At 44.4% G+C, this 12801-nt stretch overlaps 1 protein-coding gene across 3 annotated transcripts in view; it reads right to left on the bottom strand.

The window, feature by feature from the left end:
- Positions 1-12801, bottom strand: part of MYO9A (myosin IXA) — a 217973-nt gene that overhangs the window by 45163 nt on the left and 160009 nt on the right. For all 3 annotated transcript variants that reach the window (XM_064517658.1, XM_064517657.1, XM_064517659.1), the window contains exons 15-17: positions 9890-10009; positions 4769-4844; positions 779-922 (exon numbers count right to left, since the gene is read on the bottom strand). In XM_064517658.1, the coding sequence (XP_064373728.1) occupies positions 779-922; positions 4769-4844; positions 9890-10009 (340 nt within the window). The remainder of the gene's footprint in view (positions 1-778; positions 923-4768; positions 4845-9889; positions 10010-12801) is intronic.

Below are 12801 nucleotides of genomic sequence, written 5' to 3'. Positions count from 1 at the left end.
GCTCAACTTCGGCCATTAAGAAATCAGACTCTTTCACGTTAGTCCCAACATACCCAAGTCAAAGGACAGCAGTGGGTTTTTGACACTGTACAAGCAATAAACATAACACAAGGTCCAGAAAAACGGACATAGCAGGAATTTATGAAATAAGCCCTTCAAAATCACCTTGAGCAACTGCTTCCCATAATCTGCATTGCAATTATGTTTCTTCTGCATTCTGCAAAGTAGTCTGACAAATTTAGTTGTACGTGTTTGAAAGGAAGGTATCCAATCAAAACAAGTGGTTACATCAGAAGTGATGGGGTGAGTGGGGGAGCGGCACCGCGAAACGAATGACCATCCTGCTTCCCCGTATCACACGTTAACTCCAAGCGCTCTGGCAAGGGTTTCCGAAACTTCGGATGAGGATGTAGCGTGACTCACCAACGTCATTTCCACATCTAATTTGTAATGGAAACTTTAATATCACGTTAAAAAATGTTTCTGCATAACATCATTGTCATATCTTGAGACTGGTTTGACTAGAAGATTCATTCCCTCTCTCTCTTCCCTGTGCCTGTCATTGCAAATGAATGATAAGAGACCGAATAAATCAGACACACAGAACCTACCGAGGTTGCTTTGACCCAACCTTGCAATGTCCTAGTCCACTCGGAGCTCTGATTTTTTTTTAGCTAGAAGCATATTCATTTATTCTGGCTATTTATGTCCCTATTATTACCCATGCTGCTTATTATACTCCAGGAATAAAGCCAAAATCCAGTCCTTTTGTACTAACATGAGAATGCCATGGGCCCTTTCCAGCAGCTTGCTGTTGGTCGAATTAACGAATATCCCATCTTTGTCTAGGAAGGAGCTCGGGCTGGAGAGTCTGCTGTGCCGAAGCCCCATCCTGCCGTTCCAGCCGACTCCGTAGGCATCACTGAAATGCAAGGCAGGGCAGTCACAACACACTTTCAGGAAGATACACAAAAATCTTTTTTTTTTTTTTTTTGACAAAATAAAGTGCAGAGAGCATTTATTTAAAAATCACCAAAAGCTTCTAAACTGACAGATTATAAAATAATTCAATAGAAAATGACAATCACAAGTTTATTCTCTTTACTAATCATTCACTCCCACGTGACAAGCTCACAATACCAGACACAACATGTAAAGCAATCAGCTAGTTAATCACATTTTAAAAATCAAATATGCATAGAAAGATCTAACTATCATCAGGAGAACAATAACATCCAGTTCTCTCCGGCAGACAACTTGGGTCTGCAGATACTTGCAGAGCATCCCTCCGATTTTGGGGGCTTAGGCAAAGCGTCTCCCTTGGCTGCAATACCCTGGGGGCTTTTCCAGCCCTGCAGAAATGGCCGTATGAAATAACAGCAGATCCAAGCGGGATGTGGGGTCTGCCAAACCACCAGAACTATTTCAGGCAGAAGACAAAGGAATAGGTAGAGACTCAACACATGGAGGAGAGCAGTAGAGCAGTCTTCTGGCCAGATTCTGAAGGACATGGTCATTTAAATGGGGTCTCAGGCAGGCACCACTGTCTTCTGAGGTCCCCCAATAAAGCGGCCCTTAAAGTCCTTATCTGGAGGAAGGGGAAATATCATCGAGGGCCAGACTGAAAGAAAAAAGAAAGACTGAAAAATTTTTACTTCAGCCAGCTCTGAAAGTCTGTAGCTAGAGCCTTGGAGCAACAGGACCCTGAAGTAATGAATACAAGTTCTCTTACTGTCTCAACCCAGTGCTTCTCAATTTTTTCCCTAGTTTCTGTTAAATCTATATTTTGACATATACTACTACCAAAAGAAAGGATGAATCACAGCAAACTGTGCTGTAGGACTTATTTTTTTTTTTAAAGACGCCCCTTTGATTCAAGAAAAGCCACTGAGAAGCTTTAAGAAGAAATTTAGTTTAATATTTAACTTAGTTTAGCACCTATCTATAAATACCTAGTTTACTATCTCACCATTCCACCTTCTTTGCCTTTACAATAAAGGTCCTAACTGTCAAAAACTTCCTACTTGCTGAGGAAAATCACAGGTTGACCAGGACCACAAAACCTCAGTGGCCACTTTCAGGAACTGCAACCCCATCATTAATCCCGGGTGACAGTAGAGCGCTCTCTGCCTTGGGACAGGATGTGGTTAAACGGATTCTGAACAAGATTAAAGAATAGGAAGCCCTAGAAAGTCCCACGCAGTTTGACTACGAGATGGAACGATAACTGTATTCGTTCCTAATGGACACACCAGGGTGAAGATGCACATACAGGGCCTGACACAGCTGCTTGGTCACTTGGGAGGTTCATCGTCCCACCAAGCAGAACGGGCTGCTTAAAGCCAGATGGGTCAACACCTGCCTTTTTGCACACTTCTTGACATCAATGAACAGCAAACGGTTTCTGCTGCGTGAAAACAGACAGCCCGAGAGCTTTTGGTTAGCGATGGCATGGTTTTAATTATACAATGGCTGCTGAAGGCAATTTGAAGGCATGCTGTCCTCCTGATGCTTTCCTGAAGCCCGCTTTCCTCCAGCTGCCATAACAGCATGTGTCAGCCACATGGGCACTTTCTTCGGAGGAGATCTGAGGCGCGCGTTGCTCAGTAAGCCCGCCTGGCTACCTCCGGCATGAAGTCATGCCTCAGATCTGCTTTCAGAAGGATGCCCTAGGCGATCCTGCCGGTCGGCGCTCCAGCGCAGACTTAGCAGCAGCCACGCGATAATGAGCGTGCTTTGAAAGAAAATTCCTCTGGTTAATTTAGCGCTCTAAATTGCTTACTGGCCTATCTGTTAGCACGTATTGGGAAGCCATAGCAGCGCAATTCTGAACAGAAGGATAATTAAATAGCATCGTTTTTCAAGTAATTTTTCTTTCTATGCACGTCACCTTTATTTCTGTCACTACTCCTTCCTATCTGACAAGTGCAATTTATACCTACTTTTTATGAAGTCACGCGCCTTCAGATCAAGATCATCTGCAACAAATGATGCTAAAATTGCGTGCCTACTCCAAAAGTGCTTTCTGGATTTTGAAGATCTTAATGAGAGATTACATTCTGGCTTGCACTTTTGGAAGGATGGAGCTCAGACATTCGGGGACCAGTCACTCACTGTATGTAGGGGAACCAAAGATGATGGAACATGCTGCTGAGGAGCCACACCAGGAGAAACATAGTCCTTGTGGTTCCTCCATAAATACATTCTCTGTCAATCACTGCACATATGTCAGCCCTGTCCAAGGAATAACTGTCTGCCCTTACTCTGAGAGGAACCAGTTGTTAGGATACAGCTGCTGAGGATGAAGGAAAAAAACCACAATAGCCCTTACCCTTGATCTCCTGGACATTTAAGGGAATTTGTTTGCTATGCTGGCTTGTTTTTAGCCAAATAAATACAGCTGACCATAGACTGAACTCCACAGCAAGGAGTAAACAAATATATTTTTCTTGCTCCCTGCTACTCTGATGTGACAGTAGGAATTTCCCTGCCTTGACAGAAAGCACCAGCGATGGCCCCTCGCTAAGGTAACGGAAACACTCTGGGCTAGGAAAGCACCACAAAAACACATCTCTGGGGTTTGATATGTGCATTCAGAAAAGAGAACAAATCTGCTAAGTGGGACGGGGCTGTGCACCAACATCGAATCTGAAGGCTTTCTCTCAGTAAGCAACCTCATCCTCCTTCAGCCTACTGCGACAGTGCAGCTAGGGAAACACGGCACGGGCTCCATCTCGCACCTCTGCAGCAACATGTCTGACTGCAGAGCTCCTCTTATCTCTACGCGAAGATCTCTGCGTGGAAAGTTTCACATTACACCACCTTTAAGGAAACCTGCGCAACCAGAGGAGCTAGAAACACTGAACGTCGGTTCTGAAGACTCACAATAGCGTAAGATGATTTTCACAAGCTGGAATTCTGCACGAGACTTGGGAAACATGTCAAAAATTTATGAATTTAAATGATCTAAGGATTAGAGCCCAGGTTTCCCTTTGAAACGGAGACACTGCTTCACAAGAAGCTTAATTCTGAAATCAATTTGGAGAACTTTCTGCAGAAGGGGCACAGATCTGTGCCTCTTAAAGTGCAGACCTGACTCACAAGCAGAAGTCTTCATTCGGTAGTTGCTTGAATGGCCAGAATTTTCAAGGAAGGATTAAAAAATAATCTTGTAAGCTGTGAAAACAACCAAATTCAAATTCACATGCTGTAATATGACAGAGAGGTAGAGGAGCTCCTGTGCATTAAGAAACTTGCCAATCAGCAGAATTACCTTCACGCTAGTCATCAGGTTTCCCTTGATTTTTCCTTAACAAATCTGCACAACAAGCAAACATTTGAAAATTTACCATTTCAAGACTCGCAACCTTCTGGGTCCTCCACACAAAGCAGAGCCTGGAGGCACCAGACCGCTTGCAGGCTGTTCCATACACAAACGCATCATCTTTTTGTCTCGAGAAAAAGCCTCAACAAGTTCTTATTTCCTTGATATTGGTACATTCATTAGTTTTTTGGCATGCTTCTTACCACCTTGTACATCACCACCACTTACAATCACTGCCTTTCGACAGAGGAAAGTTGGGTTCCATGTCTGTTGTTAAGTCAGGTAAAGACATTTAGATATGACCACGTGACAGGGAAAGAATGAAAAGAAGACAAAATTAAAAAACAAGCTGGAAGAAATGTTACTACAGTCACTCATAACAACACACGATATTCTCCCATCTGAGACCTCCTTGCTGTGCTAAGGGAAAAGGAGCAGACTTACCGCTGGGTTCTCTCGTTGATGGTATTAACTCCCTGAAGGTCTGAAAGGGGCGTTCGTGGGCTCTTCCGAGTAATACCTATAGCAGCACATCAAAACAAAGGTTTCACCTGGCTCTTCACCAAGGGACAATCAGCGCGGCCGTAGCTTAGCGTTGACTAGGGCGAGGAGGAGCATGGGGTTGTCATGGCACATGCTAGGCACACGGACACCGAGGAGGGGTCGCGGTTGCTGCCGTGTCCGTCGCCAGCTAAGCGCTACCCCTTGGCTTGCCACAGAGTCATCAACCTTATGAGTAACGCTGCTTGCTTAAGCGTGCTACCTTCCCTCCCACGCAGGCGCGTTTTGCTAGCGATGGGCTTGCAGAGCTGACGAGCAAAAAAAGGGGCAAGTAAACAGCTGCCGCCACTGCCAGGGAGCTCCGGGGTCGCAGCTCACCCGCCTCCCGTCAGCCCAAGCACCTCCCGAGCAGCAACGCGGGTGCTCCTCCGCGCGCCTGACCGTCTATGTGCTTACGCAGCTGCATGGAAATTGGGTGCTTTGAGAAAGGCAGAGATTTAGATCGTGGCCGAAAGCGGCAATTTCTTCTTTGCACGCTTTTTCCGGCAAGTAAATGGACACCGACATGCATAGCAAGCAGCACGCTGCTGCGAGGGGAAGCCTCATGGCTTACTAAACTGTATCTTCTCAGATGGCAAGCTTTAGAGCATCATGTATGAGAAATAGCCAAGGAAGCTATAATGCAATAGTTTTGTAGGCTACAGAAGCAGATATTTCCCCTGTTATCTTCTCAAGTGGAAATGTTTTGTAACCAAGCACTTAAGACGACAACAGAAGGCAATTTTTGTGGAAAACAAAATACCTTTCAAGTCACTAAACTACATATATTTAAAGACCTGATAAACTTGAGTTTGACAAGAAAACAGCCAAGCAATTTTTAACTGTCTTGAAATCTCTGCTGTGAGAGAGGAAACATTGTAGAGCTCACTTGACATTGCAAAAGTGTGTATTCCTTTACCCTGATATTTCTGCAGTGGAACAAAATTTCAGGGAAAAAAAAACCTCCAAAATGAAGGAAGTCTAAACCACAGTTTGTAATGGGATGGGAAGAAACAATAACATATTCCCTCGTCACATTTATCACTTTCATATTTCACATACCCCCATCACTGGCGTAAAAGCTGCCTATGGCAGGATCTTCTCTGAAGTTGAATGCAGAAGAAAATAGGCAAAGATTTGAGCCAGTTGTGCTAATCCGATTTCATTCAACACAGTGGCTTTTACTTTGGCCCTTTGCAAAAGAAAAGGACATTGAATGTGGAGATGAAACCCAAAAGCATGTTAATGAAGAGGGAAGATCTTCAAAACCCTGAGGTGCAAGTGGCCAAAGATCCTAGAAACCTGAATGAAGCTTGGGAACGCGCTGCTGTAGGTCACCCAGCGCTTTCCTTTGCTCTAGGGCAGGACCAAAGCTACCGAACCGTTCCCGCTCCGAAGATTTGGTAATCTCTATCCCTGCGGATTCTGGAAAAGCAAGCCAGACACTGTATCCAAATGCTTAGCTATGCCTAGAGTTCAAAACTTCCTTTTACATCTCCCTCGCTGCAGTTTAAGTCATTATCTCTGTCTCATTCCGTTTGGAGGGACCTTCTTTCTGTTTCGAGACCTCCATTTCCCCCTCAAAAGTTTCCTCCTTAGAGTACAAAAAGCCAGATGTTTCAACTGTCTGAAATAACACAGAGAACGACCATCCTCGATACAAGGCAAAGAGAACTGCTGTCAGGCTTGCTTTGAAAGAAAGAAGAAATGAGAATAATTAAGAATTTGCAACAAAAAACCTCTCAGAAAAAACGAGTCCTGATTTTAGAGCCCAAGACCAGGAAACTGCAAGGCTAACAAAGTGCACCAATTTTGCTAGAGGCATGGGATTTTTAGGTGCTCTTTTAGGTATCCGTCCTCCTCCTCTTTCTTTTTTCTCTCTCTCTCTCTCTCTTTTTTTTTTTTTTTTTTTTTTTTTTTTTTTTAAGTATTTGCTTTTCCAGAGAAAGACTGGAAGGGAAAAAGGGGGCAAATGCAAACAGCTTCCAGTGCTTCCGTGCTTCCAGTATGAACTGATGCACAGACATTTCCCCTCAGGTATCTTTACTTCTTCCAGCTGTTGATTCAAAACACATTCAAGTAACAAAATGTATACACAGCTATCATATGGATTTTGTACAGTAAAGTGAGATTCTGCTCAAAATACTGCAGTTTTGAAGTATTTTGTAAATAGTTTTGCAGTGTAGCAGTAGCACGGATCACTGTTTACAGTGCTGAAGAGATGTGGCTAAATTTAAAATTATTTACTACAGTAAGCAAGTACATAATGTCTAGCTGTGCATATTTTTTAATATAGCATATATTCCTAGATACTTTCCCATTAACACGCAGAAGGCTCCTTTAACATAAAGCACTGCATTTTCTCTAGAATGTTTTTGACCATAATACTCATGAAAAAAAGGCTTCTGCTGTTATTTCAAAGATTTTTTTTGTCTATGCCCTCTCTTCTGGAACAAACTCTGTCCTTCTTCACTTGCCTTCACCCCTGCGCTTCCCACCAAAGAAATCCCTGACAGAAAAAGCCAAAACCACCGTCTAACCAAGCGAGCCAGACTGAAATTATGAAGACAAGGCTTTAGTGAAACAGGACTTAGCACTGATTGGGAAAAGAAGATTTCTATTTCAGGCATATTGATGTAGCCCTTTTCCAGGAAAAGAGGGGTTTTTTTTTTTTTAGAAATGAAAAGAAAGAAAGTTTTAGATTTAATCAGATGTTTCGCACGTGGCTTTGAGGATCCTGAATAATGAGTATGTGTTAATAAATTGCACATATTAATACTCTGCAAGCAAAGAAAACACATGGTGGCATGAGTAGAAACCAGAGTCCCTACACCCAGCTCAGGTGCAGGTTGAAAGGCTGATCGTTGCAGGAATAAAATTATTCTGATCTCCAAAATACATTCCCCTTTCTGCGGCTGGAGTGGCATCAGAAAGACGAGCTGATCTGCCTACCAGACCCCTCTACCTGCCCTCACTGAGATGAGCGGTGGGTAACACCCGGTCGACTCGCTGCTTCGGAACATCAGCCAATAGAGATTCCTCCAAGGATGTCAAGGATGACAAGGATGTAACTTCACCGGACCTGCAGGAAAAGCTGAGTGCCGGTGGCCAGCCCCAGCCTCACCGCGCTCACCTGTAGGGCCCACAAGCACAGGATCCAAAGATATATATGGTCCAGCCCTAGTCTCGCCTGTTGAAGAGATTCAGCCTGGGGAACGAGCTTGTGAGAGCACACCCTGTGTGAAGATGGGAATGATTTCTGGATGCAGAACATGAATTACTTGCTTGTCAGGTCAGCTGCTCTGGGCCAATCCACAGTTCTACTCTCGGATCCGTACCCTGGTTTTATCGTGAGACAGAACTGCATCACCACCCTACTAGACAAAGCTACACTGTACTACGCAAATATTTCAAACGTTGGACTCAACACCAATACATTTACATAGGACTTCCCCATTTTACATTAAATTAGGAGCCTATTTAAAAGCGTCTCTTTGGTTGAATGGGTTTCCCTCTTCATGTTTAAGCAAATTGCAAGCTAAAAAACCCTGAACCTCTCCTATTGCTAACTTACAAATCCTTATCTGCAATTGAAATCACTTTATTGATAATCATCAGCCTTTTAATAGTTTATTATTAGCAAAAAAACCACTTAATTAGGAAACTCTATTGCTGTGTTTGCCTTACTGCTTTATATTTCCTTGTCGTTGTAAGTAATAACAGTAGGAAATTGTAAGAAAAAAATGAAGGCAGAAGTCTAAAGTAGGAATTCGAACACTTCCTCTGCTCCCCCAGCGCTTCCCGCTGCAGGGAGCAGAGAAGAGAAATCCGATCTAAGATTTCTAACAGGAAATACATATTTGCGAAGAGTTAACATGCAAGTACTGTACTTAACATGCTCGTTTCTGCAGGAGCAAATCTCTGCATTTTGCATTTAGGCATGAGTTGCACGCTTTCCAAGACAGCAATTTGGGCAGAAAAACTGCCCTTAAAGGCTGCTTGTACCAATGCTCTATTTCTGTAAGCTTTAGTACGCAAAATGAAGGAGGAGAATAATGGCACAAAAGTGATAGAGCTAAAAGTACAAGCACCAACTACATATATAAATAAATACTTACATACATAAGTATATACATATGTACATATGCTCCCTTTTCAAAGTTTGCCTTTACGTTTTATCACTGCTCTCTGAAAGCGGTAAGGCAGCTCCTGAAATCACGGTACGTCACGGTCTCCACCGGCCGCCCAAGCGAGACGGCCAGCGAGGTGGCATCGCGCGGCAGACCCCGGGTGACCTGCCTTCGGTGCCATGCTCCATGCGGCCGGACTCCCTTCTCCTCCCGCAAGAGAAGCCCGGCCGTAGCAATTAGTAGCGCAGGCAGGAGTGTCCATGGTGTCATGCAGAACTAGTTCATTATGTAACAGGGGAGGGAGAGAGAGAAACGGAGACCAAGTGCATCTTTACCCACCCGTTCCATAAACAAAAAAGTTGCCAAATGCTTTCGTTTAAGTAAAAGCCCTTGGAAACAACGTAGGTATGTTCTCAAGCTACTGTTCTTTTAAAAGTCTGATGAAATAAATGAAGGTGTAATTAAAAAAAAAAAAATACAAAATAGGAAGACCGAGATCTGGCTGGAAGTCAAGCTCTAGCTGTACCAGCCTGAAGCCAGGAATACTCCTGGTGGCTCTGCAGTGTTTTGAACTTATCATGCATGTGATAAACGAAAAAAACCCTCACTTCAGTATCCTGACTTAGATCAGCAAGTAAACTGGGCAAGGACTAGCAAAACGATCCAGGATCTGAAGAGACATGGGTTTGTGTTCCAGTTTACTCTTAAAGCTCTGCCTAATTTCCAGTAGGCAAGGACTCAACACCCCTCGCTTCGGACAGCCTGCTCCGTAGGGCAGCAGGCTTCCCCGGGGGTTTCCTTGCGCATTTTCACCCTCGCTACCCAGAATGCACCTGGTTTCCATTTCCTGACGTGAGTGTGGGATCAGAGAGGACGGTGGGATATGGAGCCTTACTGTACTTCTCCTCCTTGCATCTCTGCAGGATCTCTAAGCTCCTCTGATGGACTGGGTGATGGAGAAAGCTAAAACTATCCACACTTTTCAAAACCGCACATGGCACTGCATCATCATGCCCTTGGGAAGCAAAATAAAAACAAAAAATGGAGAGAAGAGAAAGATTACGTGAGCAGAAATCAGGCGAGAGTAAAGAGCAATGCTGCCAACAGCCCTGACCGCACCAGCGCGCCGGGGTCAAACACCGCGTTTGGGCTTGGACCGCAGCCGCGCGGACTGCAGCCGTTCCCACCGCGTACGGCCACGACACAATTTAACTTCAGTTACCTCATGACCAGGCATCATGACAAGTGGCCCAGTGCTGCCTCGTTGGCTCAGCGCCGCCTCGGCGAGGAAGCTTTGGCGCTCAGCCCCAGAGGAGCCCATTTGCCCCATGACCGTATGGATATTTTCCATTAACTGCAGGAGATACCAGCTCCATCACTCTAATTGCTTTAAGATCTTTCCGAGCCAGAGCACAAAAACTTTATAATCGCTTCAAGATTGTTTGTACAACAACAAAAAAAACGGATTGCACAAATCTTGACTTTTGTTAACTACACTGGGCAAAATCCTTTCCTTGCTCCCGTCAGCCGTTAAGCCACAGTTTCCTGCACAGATGTTCACAAACATGGCCACCTCCAAATCTGATCTGGTGCCCATCTCCAAACCACATATTGTTGAGATTTTACCATTAAAAATAGCAATTACTTATATTAGCAAAGGTCCAGTATTCCTTGAGAGAACAAGGAGACCAGATCCGGGTGGCATTGCGTTTGGGCAGGTGACAGGAGGGGGCACGGCTGGAAGGAGGTGGTGAAGCAGCCACCGCGGCGAGGCCAGGAGGACCTCCACAGGCCAGCGCCAAGCACGCGGCGGGCGAGATGTTACCCAGGGGCAACCTCTCCATTGCCATCGAAACGCTCAAGGAAATCAGAAAAACTGTAGGATACGTCATGCTCCTGCCAAGGTGTGATGAGGTCACTGAGGAGTTACCTTATGTCAGCATATATCCAAGCATTTAATACCAACGCATTAAATCATCAGAAAGGACCAACCTGAACTTTACAGAGGAACACTGTCAAGTAGCATCTTTCTCACGTTAACATCGCTTTAAATTGCTCAATACAAAATCAGTTTTCTGTTATCACCTTTATTTGGCAAATACTTCTTTATGTTATTCTTTAGGGTTATTTTGGTGCCCAGCTTTGGGAATTCTGCCCAGGTCAGTGGGATTCTTTGAACACGACCCCTTTATCAGCGCTAGGACCTAGGTTCATGTCCTGCTTTGCAAAATTACACCAAGAACGTGGCAGAAAACACCGAGTTTGAAGAGCTTGGTTTATATGAACAGCTCCAGTCCTAAGTTTTCACCAGGGAGTTACTAGGACTGTTTGGGTAAGAAATTCATCCTGATAATTCAGCAGGCTGCAGAGACGTCAGTCGGCCAAATTTATTCCCTAAAAGCCTTGGCAATGTTCCTGTAATCAAAGTTCATGAAAAACCAATCAAATTCAAATGTGCAGCTCTTTTGGACTATCACAGTCCTCCCAGATAAACTCAATAATGAAAAAAAATACAACCATTGCAAAGAGCCCGCCCTTTAGCTATCCGTATGGAGCCAGATCGCTCTCCTGTTCTGAGTTCGAGGAGGGTTGGAGCATCGTAAGAGGCATCTTTCGGGCAGAAGAGACATGGAGCCAACAAAAATTCACAACGTGGCCCCGCTTTGCTTCTGTGCCCCTCAAAGTGAGGGAGGACAACCACGCCGGTGCTGAAAGCTGCACCACGAGAGCGTTAGGAGCACAAAAAAGAGAAAGGAGAGCACCAGATGCCAGCAGTAAGAAACGCTGATCATGCCACACTGGCACTGCTCAAGCAGAGCACGGAGGTGCTCGTAGCACTGGTTGGCACCACTGGCGTAGGCAAGGAGAGAAACGAAAGTAGCACGGGGGGAAAAAAAGGAGAGAGCAAGTTTTGCAGAGCTTGTTAGACACAGGCTAAAGGTTTTCCATGAAAAGCTCAGTTTGGTATCGCAAGCATAACTCGAACAGGCCTTCAGACAGGTAAAAGCAGTGTATATTGATTTTGGCCTAATGCAAAAGAACACAAGGAGACTTTTCTTTTCTTTTCTCTTTTTTTTTTTTTTTTTTAAAAAAAGCACGTTTCAGACATTTTTCCACTTTTTAGTTACACCTGTCTGTTGGAGTGTAGCCGAAGCAGACAGGGCTTCAGAAATCAATAAATGGAAAGCATTTTTAAATGCCTTTTTAAAAAATATAAAGTTTATGCATGCACACTTGCACGGAAGGATGTGGGGTATAAATGCATGTGTGTGAAATTTAGCTAATCTACCATAATTTTGTCACCAGTTCCAGGCCCACATGCACTGAGGCATTCCAATCAGGCTAATTAAAGCCAGCAAGGTTTGGTTAAAAAAAAAAAAACTAAAAAACAAAATAAACTTAAAACATACGCTGTCTTCAGTTGTCTGCTTTTTTTCCCCAGAACTGTTACCAAAGCGAGTTAATTCTAATGCCAAGGGATTCCTTCGTAATTCCCAAATACCTTCTGCCATCGATGCGCTGTCCAGATCAGCAGTTTGTGGGCTTTACAAACTATTTTGCAGACGGGGGGCACAGCCACGTTTTGCCGTGACTTGCACAACTGAACAGCGGACGGGCACGAGGTCTCCGCAGCAGAACGAACCCGTCTGCGGCGTGGGGCTTCTTCCTTGCTTTATAGGCAGCAACACTGCACCAGATTTTTTTAAAAAACGCAAAAAGTGCACCAAACTAGGGGACTTTGTCACTCACAAAGAGGTGGGAAACGTCCTATAGAAGCCAAAGCGTGGCTGCCCCCGTTCAGCCATA

This window comes from Dromaius novaehollandiae, chromosome 10 (genome assembly GCF_036370855.1).
Source record: "Dromaius novaehollandiae isolate bDroNov1 chromosome 10, bDroNov1.hap1, whole genome shotgun sequence".
Classification (NCBI taxonomy): domain Eukaryota; kingdom Metazoa; phylum Chordata; class Aves; order Casuariiformes; family Dromaiidae; genus Dromaius; species Dromaius novaehollandiae.
Note: the sequence above shows the minus strand (reverse complement) of the source record. Positions and strands in the feature narration are given on the sequence as shown.